Source organism: Clytia hemisphaerica, unplaced genomic scaffold, assembly GCF_902728285.1.
Source record: "Clytia hemisphaerica strain Z4C2 unplaced genomic scaffold, Clytia hemisphaerica genome assembly, whole genome shotgun sequence".
NCBI lineage: Eukaryota > Metazoa > Cnidaria > Hydrozoa > Leptothecata > Clytiidae > Clytia > Clytia hemisphaerica.
The window spans coordinates 151,914-169,397 of record NW_027103850.1 but is presented as its reverse complement, the minus strand read 5'-3'; the positions used below and the strand labels follow the sequence as shown (position 1 = coordinate 169,397).

Sequence of the window (17,484 nt, the reverse complement as noted above, 5' to 3'; positions counted from 1 at the left end):
TGATTTATTTCTTAATAAAAGGTGCTTATAAAAAATAACTATTCTCTTTTCTCATTTTGTGTCCAATCCATTACTTACTTTGTTAAAACTAATGACCGAAAATTGTATTGCCTTCAATCTAGAGCTATTGATTTTATTTCTACAAAGTAGGTGCTTATAAGAAAATATGCTCATCTTCTTCGCCATCCGTTGTTTACTTTGTAAAAACTAATTACCAAAACATATAATGTCTTCAATCGAGAGTTATTGATTTGATTCTTATAAAGTAAATGCTTACAAGAAAAATAGATATGCTCATCTTCTTCGCCATCCATTGTTTACTTTGTAAGAACTAATTACCGAAAGGTATATTGCCTTCAATCGAGAGTTATTGATTTGATTCTTATAAAATAGATGCTTATAAGAAAAATAAATATGCTTATCTTCTTCGCCATCTATTGTTTACTTTGTAAGAACTAATTACCGAAAGGTATAATGCCTTCAATCGAGAGTCATTGATTTGATTCTTATAAAGTAAGTGCTTACAAGAAAAATAAATATGCTCATCTTTTTCGCCATCCATTGTTTACTTTGTAACAACTAATTACCGAAAGGTATATTGCCTTCAATCGAGAGTTATTGATTTGATTCTTATAAAGTAAATAAAAAAAATAAGCATGACCGACATCATGACGATATTTTATTCTACAATGATGGCTTCATGTTTACTTTTGAAAGAACTAATCACCGAAAGGTAGGTATACTGAGCTTATAAATTAAAGAGTTGCCAAGTTAATTCTCATAAATTAGGTGCTTATTACAAAAATAAATAGCTCATCATTTCTCTGTCATCCATGGTTTACTTTGAAAGAACTAATTACCGAAAGGTGTGTTGCCTTCAATCATGAGTCGTTGATTTAATTCTTATAGATTAGGTGCTTATAAAAAATATACCCATCGTCTTCTTTAAAAGAACTACCAAGTAGCTACTGATCTTTTAAATACAATATGCTTATAATAAAACAAATCTTTTCTCTAAAAAAGCTATATCCCTTTCTCTCATTGTTTATGAGAAAAGGGGAATTTCTTGGGGACTTTCCCAATCAACACAAATGTGAACCACAATGAGTTATTTAGCGTTTGAGATACAATCTCACGAGTTCCCATTAGGATTATCTGATATTCCGATGGCGTATTGGCGGCCGCCCACGCTAAAGCTCTAAAGGAGCGGGCCAATATACCATCGGAGAGATTTAGTAGTGGCCCATTGATGTGCCGACAACAGTCGGGTTCAATGGCTATATCTTCGCTTGCTCAAGAATTTTGTTCGTCCCGACTGAACAAAATTTAGCATGAAAATGTCTGCTGCGCCGACCGTCAAAAACTAATTTTATTTACAGGTTTGGCGCTTCAATGACAAAGCAAATTTCGGATTAAAGAGGGGCAAGTAGTAGTGAAGAACTTTTGTTAGATTTTGGTTGTTTTTGGTTTGTTTTGGTGGATTTTTTTTACAATATAAATGTCTTTATACTTTCTTAGTATTACTTTTAGTACTCAGTGTAATTTCTGTAAATGCACCAACCTTTTAAAGATTGTTTTTTGCACACATATGTTGATTATTTTTTGTTTGTTTTGGTGGACTGATTTTTACTGATTTTTCTCAAATCCAAACTCAAAGATCATAAAGAAACAGTAACAGGTATGTTCCTTATGCTTTTTCAGTAAGTTTCATGTTGGTATAATCTTGTGCGGTCCTATCAAAACGACTGTTGACCGCCAGACAACTAAACACAACCGACTGACCGACAACAGTCAAAGTCAGTCAAAGTCTCCAGCAGCAGTACAAATATGTGTACAAAACAGATAATTTTGTCTTCAGAAAGATCTACAGACTTCGGTATAGGTAGTTTGTATCTTACTAACGATTAACCTCACTTTTTGTGTACCAACAGAACAGCCCAATTTTGTAATTACAGAGCACATTGAAAATTCACTTTTGAGGTCCTGAAAACTATGAAGGTTAGTGTAATATTTATCGAGTATGTCTAGGTAAGTAGGAAAAAGCAATAAATTCATGTTTTAAGTTGTATTTTCATGTAAATGAAGCTAAATTGTGACTGTTTATGTTTGTTTACTAGTACATGAATATGATTCCGAACCATATCGAATATGGTGCCAATACGAATATGGTGCTAGCCTAGAGAATATAACAAATCTGATGCGAATCAGATTTGTTATTATTTTCTGCTTAGCACTCGCATCCGATAGAATTAGATGCTAACTTGTTATGTTGATCGTTTCCAAGCTCCTCACAAAATGTTTAAACGCGGTCAAGTCAAATTCCGTAATGCAAACCTTCCAGATGTTAAAATATGCCCGACCTTCAGAGCAAAGCGTGTCGTAGCATATTTCCACATCTGGTACCAGATAACCATTAGGATTGCGCGCTAATAAAGCGCGCGACCGCTTTCAAATATCCTTCTATCATCCGCATCCGCCGCCCGAAAAAGCCATTTTAAGAAAAATTTCCCTAGAAACGGGAAATTTTTAATAAAAATGATGAACGGGGGTCCTAATAGGAAGGTCTGGGGAGTTATTTCTCACGCTATAAAAGCCAATAATTTCGAGTATTGAATACATTAAAAATAGAACTTTCGGCTGATATGGCAAATTTTACGCTCAATTAAGTTCCAAACAAAGATTTATTTTGCCAACCCATCTATCAAATTTAAGTTTTCTCAAACTTTTATTCAAGTTACACTATTTTGGTCACAAAAGAGAGAATTTTTCACCTTGATTTTGAGCCTTGCAACACATCGTCCGCGAAATTAATTTTCTTGCTGATTCGCCAAATAAAATTCCCTCTGAAAAATCTTTTCTGGCCAACGTTGTAAGAGAAAAAGGGTGACCTGGCTCTATCGCTCCCGAGAGGAGTTAGCCAGATCTTGACCAAGTATTAAGTAACTTTTGAGAAGCAATATTATCTGAATATATTCCATCATAAATGATGAAAAGTAAAATTTTACTACCTAGAAGCATTTTGTAACTAAGTAGCTAGAAGTCACAAGCAAAAACAGCTAGCTAGAAGTAAAGTAATATTTTACTTTTGATTTGGGTTTTTGCAGTGTGGTTAAGCTTTTTTCTTTGTTTAATGGCAGATTCCCAACAAACGTGACCCCTTGTATCAAATCCTTTTCTAGAAATAGAATTTAGACAATTTTGTACAACTTTCTTATGCTCATTGCAAATGGAGCCCCATTTGATAAATTACTGTACTGTATAGGAGTGTTACCAGTAAAATAATTTTTATGTAATTGGAGATTATTTGTCATTGAATTAGTGCAACAACATTGTATTTAGGTACAATTATTCACAAAACAACTATGGATGAAGATTGGGATGCTGAAATAAAAGGAACAGCGCCTGTCAATAACTTTCAAAATCTGTCAATCAGTCAACCTAAACCAAATAATTCATCCAAATATTTCGATGATGATTACAATAACGATACAAGAGATGATGAGAATTCATTTAATGGCTTTGGTTCACACATATCATTTGATGGTGGGCGAGGTGGTAGAGGTCGTGGGCGAGGAAGAGGAAGGGGAAGAGGAAGAGGTTTTGGGTGAGAATAGAATTAAATTCTAATATTATTAGGGTTTGGATTAACCCTTTAACTGTCGATGTCGGCAATGTCAGTACATATAAATTAGGTTTACAGCACAATATGCTCATTTTCTTTAAAATGTTGAAGAATTCAAAGATCGCCTGTTCCTTGTAATTTTGTAATTTACAAACACTTTTTAAAAGAACTGTCAGTTACTGGTGTACTGTTTGTACTTTTAGTCAAATTTTAAAATTTAGAATTTACAGTTACCTTAAATTTTGTAGCAATTTGCCAACTTCCCAACTCGAAAGATACAATGCCTCATGATTTTTGGTTGTTATCTTTTGACTTTATGTAAGGAATTATTCTAATCAAAAGCACCAAACTCGTGGTTAACACTATACCCTCGAAATCTCAAGACAAATATAAAAAGTTTTATAGGAGATAAAGTTTGTTATTAAAAATCTTTTTTTTCTCGTTTCAAAACTGCCCTGTCCACGATCTTTATTTAATTATTTTGTCTGGTTTTGTATAAAAGATAAAAATCCAATTTCAATATTTTTTGTTTCATCAATATTAGGGCGGATAATTGGAGAAATGAAAGGAGCCCCCCTCCACGTAATGGTTTTGTAAACAGTGATAGTGGTAGTCAACAAGGCAATGGGTTCGGTCGAAGCTCTAATGGTTTTGGGGAAAGTAGTGGAGATGCTCTTACCATGATTGTTCTCACAGAATATGTTGGAAAAATTATTGGTTTGTTTGTTTCAGCCCTTTCGATTGACTTCCAAATTTGCCATACTCACCAACTTTGCCAAATCCACAATTTCAATGTCAAAAGATCACAGCTTCATGGCAAATTTGTACATCGCTACTCTGCCATTATGATTTCCGTTTTGTGATGCTTAGTCAGCAGTTTTCTGTCGGCGTTTGTAAAGCGAACGATTTTTTAACCAATCAAATTGCCGATCGGCATTGTTTTGCTTTAGCATTGGAAGGTCTTCTATTTTTCAAAAACTTTGGCAAAAGTGGCAAAATTGGAGCCGAAAAGAACACAGGTCTCGTGGGAACAGTGTTTTGTATGGAGACGTATGGAGGTAAGTTCCAAATTTGCCAAGAATGCCAGATTCACCACTTCTTTTTTATTTGGCATTTATGGCACTCCAATTTTGCCAACTTTGCCAAATTTCTGTCAATCGAATGTAAAATAATTGGCAAACAGGGCAAAATTGGCATATTTTGAAGTCAATCGAATTGGCTGTTTGTTTTTATGTAACTAGACAATCCGGAAAACTTGTTTATAAATCTGACTGGCTCTTAGCTTTTGAAAATTATCCATTGTTACTGTACTTGGCACTGATATTTCAAATGAATGACTATGAATCTCAATGTAAGAAGGGTACTAAAAATGCTAAAGAGGTGCTAGCCTTAAAAGATATTATGCGGATAATATTTGGCACAAATCTTACTTTTGGGTCCTAGAACCAGCAGAAAAATAATCAACCATGATTAGCCATCACAACCTTAAACACCATATCATTTTTTAGTACGGTTAAAGGCCCCACTTTTAACTTGGTTTAAAAATGTAATCATACTTACTGTAAAGTTGGTAATATGGTGGGATTTGGACAATTTCAGAAGGTCTAATTGATTTTTTGCTGTCTAATTTTCAGGATCTTTCAATTATGATCTTGCAGGGATGTTTACTGAAAATTGAAATCAGAAAATGCCCTAGAATGTGTCCTAAAAAGTCCAAAACTTTTCAAATCGAATGCAATTTTTTGATGGTTCTAAGACCAAAAAGTACCTCTGTGCCAAAGCTCAGCCACATTATTCATTATAAACGGTAGGTTTTTTGTCATAAACCTATAAAAAGCACAAAGAATATTTCTTATTCCAGGAAGAGGAGGATCCAAGATCAAAGAAATCCAGGCAGAGTCTGGAGCTAGAGTTAGGGTTAGTATTCGAATAATTATATATTTTTTTGGAGTCAATATACATTTTTCCTTTTTATTAAAATATAGTAATTACCATAAAGTTCTATCCTCCTTATTTGCAAATATTGTTTCAAATGAATTTGTTTTAGATTGATAAAAGTCAAGAATCAGGCTATGACACTGTTGTTGAAATAACTGGTACAGAAGAACAAAAACAAAAAGCCAAACAGATCATTGAAGATTTGACCATTCCCGCTGGTGATTATCAGAGATGGGGAGAAAGAGAGGCTCGAAAAAACAATGTACAAACAAATGATAGTGCTCCAGCACCTATCAACTGGGGAGAGCTGAAACGCCAAAATGATGAATTTCAAGCTGCCAAATTTGCAGATTTGGTCCAAATCAAAAAGAATTTTTATCGTGAAAATAAAAAGATAGCAACTATGGACCCGCTTGATGTAGCTGCAATAAGGTGAAAAACTGGTATGCAACAAGGTTTTTTCCTTGTAAGCATTCTGTTCAGTTCATTGTTTTTGTTCTCCATTATATCTGATCATCTAAGAAATTTAAAATTTAATCAAAACCAAATTCAAACTTTTACATTTAGAGCAAAGAAGAACAATATTTCAGCAATAGATTTGAGCGATCTAAACAGGCCCATTCCAAATCCTGTTTTATCATTCGAAGATGCTTTCACTGACTTTCGTGAGTTGTTGCATGTCCTTGATTGTATTATTAACCTAACCTCAAAATGGTCCCAAATTAAGCTAAATAATTTTGATCAAAAGATTCTCTTTCATTAGGTTCGATAGTTTATTACTTTCTAACTTTACTTGTTTTGAAATAGAATTCTCTCCGAATATTCCAATTCCAATATTCCATCATCTTAAAGAAAAAGTTTTTTGTTTTTTTTAGCTGAAATTTTGGAGACTATTTATGACAACAGATTCACGGAACCCTCTCCTGTCCAGGTTTGCATTGTCATAATTGAAAGAATTTTGTTGGATTGTATTTTTAACTAATTTGTATTCTTTTTGTAAGCAATGTCAAAACTTTTGTGAAGAAATAAGGTTAAAAGCAGCCACTATAAAAGTATCCATTCGTGATGGAAGCTAGAAGGGTTGTTGGAGCTGAGGACAATAGAACTAGGTGTTTTATTTTGTTTTTTTAGTCACAAGCATGGCCAGTTCTTTTGTCTGGAATGGATTGTATCGGTATTGCACAGGTATGGCATCTAGCTTTATTTCAAGTTTGTACTTAAAGTCGTTCGGCCTTCTCAAAATCTTCTTTCTTTCATCGATTTACACATTGTAGCCTCAACCCTTGTTGTATTATGGCTTATTATTGCAGTCATTTTCTTTTTAGACTGGTACTGGTAAAACACTAGCTTTCCTACTTCCTGCATTCATTCATATCGATGAACAGATCACGTAAGTTGCTTTTGAACCCTCAGGAATCATAGTTTATCTTTAAAGGGATAATCAGATGGTTGCCAATATTGAGATATTTCACTACTAAACCTACAGGGAAAAACAGACTGTATTTTTCCTTACCCAAAACGTAATCTTCAACTCAAATTCTTTTAAAAGATCTCAAAAAGCAGTCGCCATTTTTTTATGGATCTCGCATCGCGCTTTCTAGTTTGTTATTGTAAACCAAGTTCGCTTACCAACTCACAAAATTCTGAGAGACATTTCACTTTTGTTTATTTGTTTATGCGGACCGTTGAGGAGCAAATTTTTAGTATTATCGCCCTTTAAACAGTTCCGAAGAAAACCTTTCTGTCAGGGGGTTTAGAGTGTAAAGTCCTGCAAAGCATTTTGTAAATTATTTCTTTTATTGGGTAACACTTTTCTACTTTATTTTACTTCCCTTTTATCTTGTGAACATAAAACCATGAAGATTCCTATTTTAATGTCCAATATACATTGAGAAAATTCTACAAGACCCCCTGAAATATATCTCACCTTCGACAAGTAAGAGGGACTTCTCAGGAACTTCAAAAAAAAAACAGTGGGACCTCTCGCGGACCTTTCACGTTGGAAAGAGCTCAGAATTCGAAATTTTAAAGTGGAATATCCAGACATTGACTTGTCAGTTGACATAACTACTTGGGGAATCACGTTTTCTCACGTATAAGAACAGGTACTCTTAAAATCTCAGACCATCTGATTATCCCTTTAAGGGGACTAATTTTCGCGAGAACTAATTTCGGCGAATTTTTCGGCAAAAAAATCACAATATTTCCATGAATTAGTTCATTTTTAAAGGTAATTGATTTAAGATACTGATTCTAATACAATAATTTTATATCATGCCATCAATTTCAGACCACGAAAAGAGCGTTCAGGTCCAACATGTCTTGTGTTATCACCAACGCGTGAGTTGGCTCAACAAATCGAAATGGAAGTCAAGAAATACAGTTACAGGGGAATCAGAAGGTATCTCTCATTTGCTTTTCACACTACAATCTCGATTTCATTCTAATATTTCTAATAAGGGATTAATCTTTTTCAATACTTGAAGTAGAATATTTAAGGTTATTCAGTTATGATTCATTTATTCTTATTCTAGTGTTTGTATATATGGTGGTGGTGATCGGCGAGAACAAATTCAAATGGTCAAAAGAGGAGTCGAAATCATCATTGGTATTTTGATTATGATTTTATTAACTTCTTAACCACAGTTGAGTTAGAATCTGAAAGTACTACATGCCTGTCTGACTGAACCTAAATGCCATAGGGTTAGGCAAAGTCTAGGTCCTAGGCAAAATGATAGGTCCCCCCAAAGATTTAGGTCCCCCCCCCCCCCAAATATTAAAATTTTTTTAAGCAGCCTAGGTATAGGACTGGGCCGAGTATAAAATATTTGTTGATTTAATATCGTTTTTAGGAAAATAAAATTTCTATTCTTTTGCCATTCTCGAAATCTATTTCGTGGGTGATAATGACTGGATTATAATGGTTAATTCAAGATGAATCAATAGAATGTAAAATGAAAGGTTTTTGGATGAAAATGTGGTGATATAAAGAAAAATATTGGAAGAAGTCAGCCCCCAGCCTTGCCATTGTAATAGACCTTATCGGAGTTTTTAATTTCTAAAAAGCGATGCATCGTGGGATTGTTTCGAGTGTATTAAAATAGAAATCTCTAAGGAATTCCTCGAGGGAATTCTATTGTACTACCCCCGGAACAATCCCACAATACATCGCTGTTTTACAAAAATCAAAAACTCCGATAAGGTCTATTCCAACCCCCCCCCCAAACATATCAGGTCCCCCTAAATATTTTGCTGTATTTTAGCTCACAGTTTTCGTTTGGAATCTTTTGGGTGTAAATCCCCCCCCCCAAAAAAAAAAAAAACGTTAGGGAAGCTATGCATCGTAGAGACTGAAAATGATATGGCTTGATTGAGATATTTTCTCATTTTTAAGATTTTGATTTTGAGCTCTGGAGGAACTGCAATTTAGTCGAATAGTACTAAAGAATGTAGCTTCAGCTCAGTTTGATTTCACTTTCTAAGTCTGCAGTGATAACAGAGTTTACAAATAACTTCTTTACTTCAGGTACACCTGGTCGTTTGAACGACTTACTAATGAACAATTTTTACAGCGTGCGAGATGTCTCATATTTGGCAAGTTTTGTTTATTTCGCTCTTAAAATTTACTTTTAGCAATTAAGTTTGCGACCCGAAAGCCTCTGCTTTATAGCTGTCTACCATATGATAGGAGCTTCGCTTCTTTCTCTAGATTTCTCTATTCACCTTTCGCGCTTCTCTTTTAGCGACCATCAAGTAGAGAGACATTAAGTACCATTTGTTTTAAGTCTTTGTTGGTATGGCTAGACTTGGGATTGAATCCATAACTATGCGCACTGTTGTCGAATTCTCTACCTTAGGTCATTTCCTTTATAATTTATTTAACTTGACGCGTGGCTTCTATTCCATGGACAGAGATGTTTAATATAATCTTCTGCCTAAATCTTTCAGGTTTTGGACGAGGCCGATCGTATGCTTGACATGGGATTTGAGCCAGAAATTAAAAAGATCCTGATGGACATTCGACCTGATCGTCAAACTATTATGACCAGGTACGGTAAATTCACAATTTGCAATTTCAAGGCCATTCTCAAAAAAAGAAATTGAATCGACACGAAATCTTTGTTATCACTGAATCGTGAAAATGAATCCAGAAAGTTTCACGACTCACAAAATTAAATCTCTCGAAAATTAATCAGGTGAAAGTACTTAGCAACTTCTTTTGCTTCTATTTATTATCGATCCAGTGCAACATGGCCACCAGAAGTACAGCGAATGGCAGACCAATATTTAAAGAACCCTCTCCGTGTGAATGTTGGATCTCTCGATTTACAAGCATGTCACTCAGTCACACAACTCATTGAGTTTATCGAATCCGAGAACAAACAAGCAAGGGTACGATTGGACAATTTCTCATTTTATAGAGATATTTGGTTCGAAATCAGTCCAAATTGTTGACTTTCAATTTTATTCTCGAGTTTTATTGTTTCAGTGAAAGTTTTTCACTTTTTTTTAGCCTTTTCCTCCTTAACTCTTAGATGAAAAGGTATTGTGATCTCTACTTCTATATTTTCATACGCAGCTCCATGAATTCGTAGCTTCAATGGGTCCGGATGACAAACTGATTGTTTTTGTCGGCCGCAAGGTGACCGCTGATGACATCTCCTCTAACTTTGCGATGTATGGAGAACGCGATTTCGGTATCCAGTCTATTCACGGTAACAGGGATCAAGCTGATCGAGAACAAGCGTTGCAAGACATGAAGACGGGCGCTGCTCGTGTCTTAATCGCTACAGATGTCGCTTCAAGAGGACTGGACATTAAAGATTTAACGTAAGATATTCCACATTATCATGATATAAAGCTGCCTTGTTAACGCTCGCCAATCTTAAGGACTTTAACCACTTCTTTTAGAGTTGAGAAATTTGAACTTTTACTTTCAGACATGTACTGAACTATGATTTCCCACGCCATATTGAAGATTATGTCCATCGAATTGGTCGAACTGGTCGTGCGGGCCGATCGGGTGTCGCTCTTACTTTTGTTACGCGAGAAGATTGGATGCACGTCGGAAAGCTGATTCCTATTTTAGAAGAAGCAGGACAGGAAATACCGGAAGAATTAATTGAGATGTCGGAACGAGCCCGGAAAAATCGAGAAAGACGTCTGGATGAAAAGAACAGAGAACGTAAGTTTGACATTAATGTAAAAGCTGCTCGAACCTTTATCCCTCTTCCTTCGTTGTCTCATTCTAAATTAAAGGTTTTGTTTTTAAAAAAGAGTTTTGCTTATATCAGCACATTATAACAATAGGCAGACACTGTCCTAGTATGTAACATGTGTCTGATTTGAAACGGGAACGCTTATGTAAAAATAAAACCTTGTGTGTAAAACTGAAAACGAAGCATGGATAATTTTTAAAAAATCACTTGAAATAAGTAACAAATTGCATAAGTTTAAAACTTGTTAAGATTAATTTTGTATTTCATTCTTTAGGCGGGATGGTTGGAGATCGTACGCGAAGTGGATGTTATAATTGTGGTAAAGAAGGTCACATGTCACGTGAATGTCCCGAACAAAGCAGAAGAGGTGGACGTGGTAGCGGTCGTGGTGGTGGTCGTGGTGGTGGAAGAGGGCGGAGAGAACGGGGTGGAGGCATTAGCATCGGTAGAAGTGATTTTGCATGAAGAGGCGTCTTGGGTGAGAAAGTTCCTCTGAGTAAAAGAGGATTTCAACCAAAGGATATTGGGTGACTCTCCAGAAGTATTTGGAGAATTATTCGGACTTCGTATCGCTTTTAATGAGCAAAATGAATCACAAAAGATGCATTTTCAAAAGATTTTATTTATTTTTCTTGTAACTAGCGAAAAAAACCGAAAGTTTCTTTACAGCGACGCATTATCAAGCTTGTAAAAAGAGTTTTATGAAATATTTTATTTTATTTTATACTTTTTATTTTATATAGTTGTTTTCTATTTTTTATATTTTAGTTTTATTGTTTACTTTTTTTGAACTTCACTTTGAGTGTGGCATTTATCGATTGACTTAAACCCAGGAACTTGGCCAACGTTTGTTTCACTTTCAACGTTCATCGTTTCAAGTTGGTTCAACGTTCATTGAACGTTTGTGATATTGACGTTGTGAACATTAGATAGACGTTGAAACAACGGCGTTTGCCAGCTGGGAACGCTCATTTGAGAAAGAATCCCATTCTCAGGTGACGTTGGTTAGTTGGTCTAGTTTTTTACCGAAAGGTGTAAAATTTTATTATCGAGACTGAATCTATATGAGAATATTTTATGAAAGATGGCCCTTAAGAGGGCAACTATGACGAAAGGTTTTTCCAGTTTTTTTCATTTTTGATACAATATCTCATATTTTCGTGGTTTGTTTTTGTTTACGTTTTAAATGGGTCATAAACATTTGGAACAATAGAAAAAGATCTTTTGGCAGGAATTAAGTAAACATTCGTTTGATATTTCAATAAAACTTAGAAGTTTCTCATACTTTGTAAAGAGAATTTTTGATAAATTTCGACACGACAATTGCGAATTAATAGTTAAAGCAAGGGGCTAAATTTTATTTTGTTTTTTCTGAAATTCGCTGAGTTTTTATAAATTATAAATTTGTTTTTCAGTTTAAAATCATTTCAAAAGTGACGATCAACACAAAATGTTGAAATTTATCTCAGTGGTTTTGTTGGTGTTGGTGGTTAAGTATGAAGCACTGCAATGCACGGGTGATTGTCAAAAACAACCAACTCCCCTCGATTGTAAAGGAGGTTTGACAATCTTGTTTGTTTATAACATAGTTTGTTTTGCCGATTTTAAGCCTTTTTTGTTTAACCCTGCGAGCATATCCTTTTGGCCAAAAAGCCAAAATAATATTTTTTGATAATTTTTGAAATATTTAATCAATTGACTTGCACTAAGCATAAATTGATATCTTTGATGAAAAATTCGGCATCATTGATGGCGTCATCGCCACCTGATTACCATTCTTTGAAATATATAACCTTTCGAATGTAGAACCCCTCCAACTTTTTGAACTGTAAGTTTTTTTGCTAAGATTTTGTGACTCCACGTGACATGTGTTTTTGAGGTACAGGATTGATTTTTTATGCCTTGCCCTTTGGATACTGTACCTAGTGATTGGAAAATGCTATTGACAAGACATAAGCTTTCAAATTTCAAATCGGAAGAGCTCGAAGTCCAGTTCAAAAAGTCCAAATGAAAGTCCCTAAAATGAACCCGTAAAGACTTAATTAGGTTAATTTACCCTTATTGTAGTACATACCAATTTGAAAGGAAACGCACACCAATCACGAACAAAGACGAATTTGACAAAAAGAAAAAAGCCAAAAACAAAATAAACGTCTCAAGATTTGGGTACCAAAAAAGGCCAAAACGATGACGTCCTTGTTGTCCGGATTCCAGTACCAAAAAGGACCCAAATGATGACGTCCTCACCAAAATTGACAAAATTTAATAAGGTTAATTTCAAGGCATTATTGTCAAGGTATCACATGCCAAATTGTCACCATTCCAACCAAAAAGGCCCAAATCGTTCGAAAATTGACAAAGGTTAAATGCCAAATTTGAAAGGAAACAGACAAGCCAATCACGAAATATAGGTGCCTGAAAAAAAATCTGGAAATGACTTCATCAATTTTAAAACAATTAACCGGTGACAAAAGCAAGACAATGGAGTGTCATTTTCTTGTCTAAAGTACTCGTTACTTAGGTTTGGTACTCGTTACTTCCATTTGAGAACTCGTTACTTCTCGTTACTTCTCGTTACCTACTCGTTACTTCTCGTTACTTCTCTTTTTACTTCTTGTTACTTCTCGTTACTTCTTGTTACTTCTTGTTCCTCGTTATAGTAACAACCGAACCCGTCTGTGAAATACCAACCGCTCACGTGACTAAATCGAAATTTTGCACACTGTCTTAGATGGCCAATATCTATGAACATTTCAAGTCAAAAGCTCAAGTATTTCCTGAGTTCCGACAGGTGGTCAACGTTTATTTTACAGACCGGTCTGCAAAGTACCAAATACTCATTGGGAACGAATTTTTCTGTTTTGACAAATCAGCCAAGAAAGCTCTGAAAAATCTGAATACATATCTAAAATCAGCGAAGCTCGAAGTTTCAGAAAATTATGAAAATTATGAATTCAAGATTTATCGTTCAGCTTTTTTCATTATTTTCTAATTTTTTTAAAGATTAACGATTATCTTTCCAACAAGGTCTTAATTTTAATCATATATTTTTCCTTCAACAGCAATGTATCAAAATGTGAGGACTGCCATTTTTTTGAAACAGATTTAGAAAAAATTCATCGATCGTATCGTTGTAAAATTCACTCTTTGCGAACTTAACGTGCTCTAGTTATGATTTTACAAAGAAAAAATTTTAACAATATTAATTGAATGATTTTACAAAGAAAAAATTTCAACAATATTAATTGAATGTTTAGTATGAAATTCTTCGATCTATTCCATCATTTCTCGTTCATCGATTTTTAGGATCGGTAGTCAAGCTACCCTGTGGGTTTTGTCAAGAGTGTGCGAAGTCAGAGGGTGAGACGTGTGGCTGTATTGGCTGCAAGAAAACGGACAACTTTATCATCGATGAAAATACACCTCACGGTACGCTTGTGTTCGGTCGATGTGAAAAAGGCCTCAAATGTCAAATCAAGAGGGGTATCAAAGGAAAATGTGGTATGTATTTGAAATGCTAGGAAATTTGGTGTTTTGTTTTAGTCTCCATTTTTAAGAGATGATGACATACTTACCACGATAGGGCTGTTTCTCTCAAGTAGAAAAGAAAGTATTCAAGTTTTGCATAAGCATAACACTTTTGAGCATATCGAGACTAATATCAGGCTTTACACAAAATTGATTCTGGCTTTTGATTTCTTTCTCAGTCAACTCTCTCCTTAATTTGAACCTCTATATTTCGATTATTTCTGTAATTCGAATTCCTCTCAGCTTGAAAGTAGCATAAAAATACTCTCTATAATTCGAATATTTCTCTAGTTGAAGATCGAATTAGAGAGAGGTAACTGTATATCCCCACTATCGATAATTTCTTTCTTTTATAGTCAAGTTGCAGTGAATCTACAAAGCAAACCATGGTTTTGTCAACGAAATACAAAAATGAAAAGGATGATAGATTGCCTATATTTTTGATTTCAAAGAACGAAAATAGAAACATATTCACGTTTGTATATATTAAATTTTTAACTGATAAGCTCTATTTTAAACTTCTTGACTTAAAGGTTTGGGTCGAGGATTGACATGTATATCATTTTATTGACTTTTGTTTGAAATACTTTTTGTTGAAATACTTAGTAAACAAATCCTCGAGTCTTATCGAAAATCCAAACAGTAAAAAGAAAGTATGTCCTCTTTTGAAGTATTTGTCGATGGTCTTTCGTCTACTTTTCAAGAGTCTCATTTTGTTTCCCCTCTCAAAAGCTAAAGTGTGGAGTCAAATTTTATCGGAACTTTAACGAAATATTGTACATTGTATTTTTCACATAAGAAATTAGAACAGAAATATTACATAATCATTTTAAGGATTCATTAAAAGTGAGTCGCTGTTTGCTTTTACATTCCTCACTTTTGAAGGAGGTCGAAACGTAAAAATAAAGCCCCAACCATTGAAGACTTCAATCCCTTAATCAATATTTGATAAAACGTAAAAAATGCTTCATCGAACTTGATTTACACGTACTTGACAACTGTTATAGTTTCATAGCAAGCAGTACTTACAATATCATTAGTTTGATTTTCGAGGGTCTCATCACATCACAAACAAGTTTAGGGTAATCTGTCAAATTTACGTGAAAAAAACTTCCAGAAGTATGCGTTACTTGGTTTTTATTTCGATTTCTTTGGTGTTTGTTGTTATGGAAACCGATTGTTTACTTTGTGATCCCATGCCAAAATGCACGGATTTCGAATGCTTTGATCACGAGCCAGAATGTGGAGAAGGTAAGGAAAAACCTGTAAATATCCTCCCTTTTTATAAAGAAACTGTAATCTGGGAGCTCGGCTGTTGTTATTTTAGACCCTTGAAACCTCAAATTGTGTTCTTTATTTCAGTTAGTTTTTATGAAAATTTTTACTACTTTGAGTTTTTACAAGCTCTTATTTGATTTGGTTGGTTGTTAACCAGTAATAAAAAGATTTTGTTACTTTTTCTAAAGAACGCTTCATTTTTATTAATTCAAATGACCAATTATTAAAGTATCTTATAAAAACTCCATCTCATCTGAAATTCTGACATAACTTTTTCAAACAGTACGTTTTCATATTTCGTATTGTCGAGGCTAGTTGTTTGCTGTTCAACAGATCTGACAGAGATCCTTTTTTTCTTCAGGAGGTGTTGTTTCAAAGACATTGACTTGTGGATGTTGTTTAGAATGTGCCAAACAGGTGAATGAAGAATGTGGTGGACCTTATCATTATTATGGGAGGTGTGACCATGCGTTGGTTTGTGTTCCTAAACTGGCTGTTCGAGATCGATACCCTGTCGGTGTATGCAAATCTAAGTGAGTGACCACTAAACCTTTTTTGGGTTAACTCAAACTTATAGCTCGTGATTGTATCACGTCCATCAGTAAAATCAAAAAGTGGTGCTGGGTATGAGATTGATTTATTGGACAAATCACGTAGTTTTAATTCACGTTTAATGTATTTTCGTACTATAATCATTGTTGCGCATAAATTAATTAATACTAAATCAAATTCATATTTTTTCTATTTCAGGGACAATGCGCTCAGAGAAATTTTGAAGAAATTCCGTTGATCTTATTGGTGGAAACATTTATATACAGAAACCGATTTATGTAAAGGACTAAATATTTACAGTGTAAGACCAGTGCTACAAATGAACAGAGCACTATGGGTAAAGAAAATCGACAAGATATTGCATTACGTTACATATGACATAATATTTTTTCAAAAGTTCACACCCCTGGTGAAAAATGTTAACAAATTAAAAAATCAAGCGATAACGTAAGGATGATTCTTAACTGCCAAAACATCACTTCTTGGGATTTGTAACTCTCTAAATGTATACAAGTGTACAAAATCTATAATTTTCTATAAAATGTTAGTTGTCTATACTGGAAATTACCAAAGATATCATATGTCATAACCACCGGGTCAAGCCGTTATCGGGTACTGCAATGTCCGGTTTTGAGTCATCTTTCAAATTTTCTCGTCTTGTTAACACTTCTTTGCAACTTCGGACGATTACTCGACAAAATTCTTCATTTTTCAGAAAAGGCTCCTACAAAGAAAAGTCGAGAATCGATGATGATTGTTGTAGGTCATCAAAAAATATACCCCTACTTCTGTGCCCTTGTAGCCTGGCGGTGCTTCGTGCTACCAGGTGGGAAAAAAAATTCTAGAACAAATTTCTATGGGAACATAAAATTGTTTTCAGCAAAAAAACAGACAGGGGATTGTTTGTAGGGCATTTTATCATTCATTGTCAATAAGAATTGTTTTTGATCAAACCTTCCAGTAAGGAGAGGGTCCCGAGGGGGCTGTGACACATGGTTGTGTCAGTACTTTGATATTTTTTAAACAAAATAAGTCTTACCATAGACGTTCTTTTTCCCTTCTTTGGGATAGGTATACTTGCCAAAAAAGCATCAACACTGATTATCGTTAAACAAAACACCAGAATGGCAAACTTTGCCATATTTCTCTATGTATAGGAAGAGTTTGCAAATATTTTTTATCCCTCTTTTTTTTTGTAACTGTAATGTTTTATATCCGACTTTTGTAAACGCTGAAAAAGATAGAAAATGATTTCGTTTAATGGAAATGTCTTCTTGAAGGAAATTCATGGAAATGTGTTGTTTCAATTCCCATGATATGACACAACTTTGATATTTTTTCTCTCTT

At 34.5% G+C, this 17,484-nt stretch overlaps 2 protein-coding genes and 1 long non-coding RNA gene across 3 annotated transcripts; 2 read left to right on the top strand and 1 right to left on the bottom strand.

Moving 5' to 3' along the window:
- The first annotated feature begins 3,305 nt into the window (after positions 1 to 3,305).
- Positions 3,306 to 11,893, top strand: LOC136807583 (probable ATP-dependent RNA helicase DDX43). Its single transcript, XM_067064167.1, has 16 exons — positions 3,306 to 3,604; positions 4,167 to 4,339; positions 5,484 to 5,539; positions 5,670 to 5,992; positions 6,128 to 6,225; positions 6,436 to 6,491; positions 6,692 to 6,745; positions 6,886 to 6,950; positions 7,851 to 7,961; positions 8,095 to 8,168; positions 9,087 to 9,154; positions 9,509 to 9,609; positions 9,805 to 9,952; positions 10,140 to 10,390; positions 10,501 to 10,745; positions 11,054 to 11,893. Exons 1-16 carry the CDS (start codon positions 3,363 to 3,365, stop codon positions 11,242 to 11,244), a joined length of 2,256 nt encoding a protein of 751 aa, XP_066920268.1. The 5' UTR covers positions 3,306 to 3,362; the 3' UTR covers positions 11,245 to 11,893.
- A 3,350-nt stretch (positions 11,894 to 15,243) lies between these two features.
- Positions 15,244 to 16,500, top strand: LOC136807581 (cysteine-rich motor neuron 1 protein-like). The gene is made up of 3 exons (XM_067064166.1): positions 15,244 to 15,558; positions 15,947 to 16,118; positions 16,336 to 16,500. Exons 1-3 carry the CDS (start codon positions 15,429 to 15,431, stop codon positions 16,373 to 16,375), a joined length of 342 nt encoding a protein of 113 aa, XP_066920267.1. The 5' UTR covers positions 15,244 to 15,428; the 3' UTR covers positions 16,376 to 16,500.
- Positions 16,501 to 17,398, bottom strand: LOC136807582 (uncharacterized). Its single transcript, XR_010846693.1, has 2 exons — positions 17,177 to 17,398; positions 16,501 to 16,861 (listed from the first exon to the last, which is right to left on the bottom strand). It is a non-coding gene; the product is annotated as an uncharacterized lncRNA (long non-coding RNA).
- Positions 17,399 to 17,484: the final 86 nt, after the last annotated feature.

Excerpts from the sequence above, each read along its gene's own strand:
- LOC136807581 (XM_067064166.1), top strand. The coding sequence starts at position 15,429 with ATGCGTTACTTGGTTTTTATTTCGATTTCTTTGGTGTTTGTTGTTATG. Across the intron at positions 15,559-15,946 it reads CGAGCCAGAATGTGGAGAAG|GAGGTGTTGTTTCAAAGACA; the intron begins GTAAGGAAAAAC and ends TTTTTTCTTCAG. Across the intron at positions 16,119-16,335 it reads GTCGGTGTATGCAAATCTAA|GGACAATGCGCTCAGAGAAA; the intron begins GTGAGTGACCAC and ends TTTCTATTTCAG.
- LOC136807583 (XM_067064167.1), top strand. The coding sequence starts at position 3,363 with ATGGATGAAGATTGGGATGCTGAAATAAAAGGAACAGCGCCTGTCAAT. Across the intron at positions 5,993-6,127 it reads CTTGATGTAGCTGCAATAAG|AGCAAAGAAGAACAATATTT; the intron begins GTGAAAAACTGG and ends TTTTACATTTAG. Across the intron at positions 6,951-7,850 it reads CATATCGATGAACAGATCAC|ACCACGAAAAGAGCGTTCAG; the intron begins GTAAGTTGCTTT and ends CATCAATTTCAG.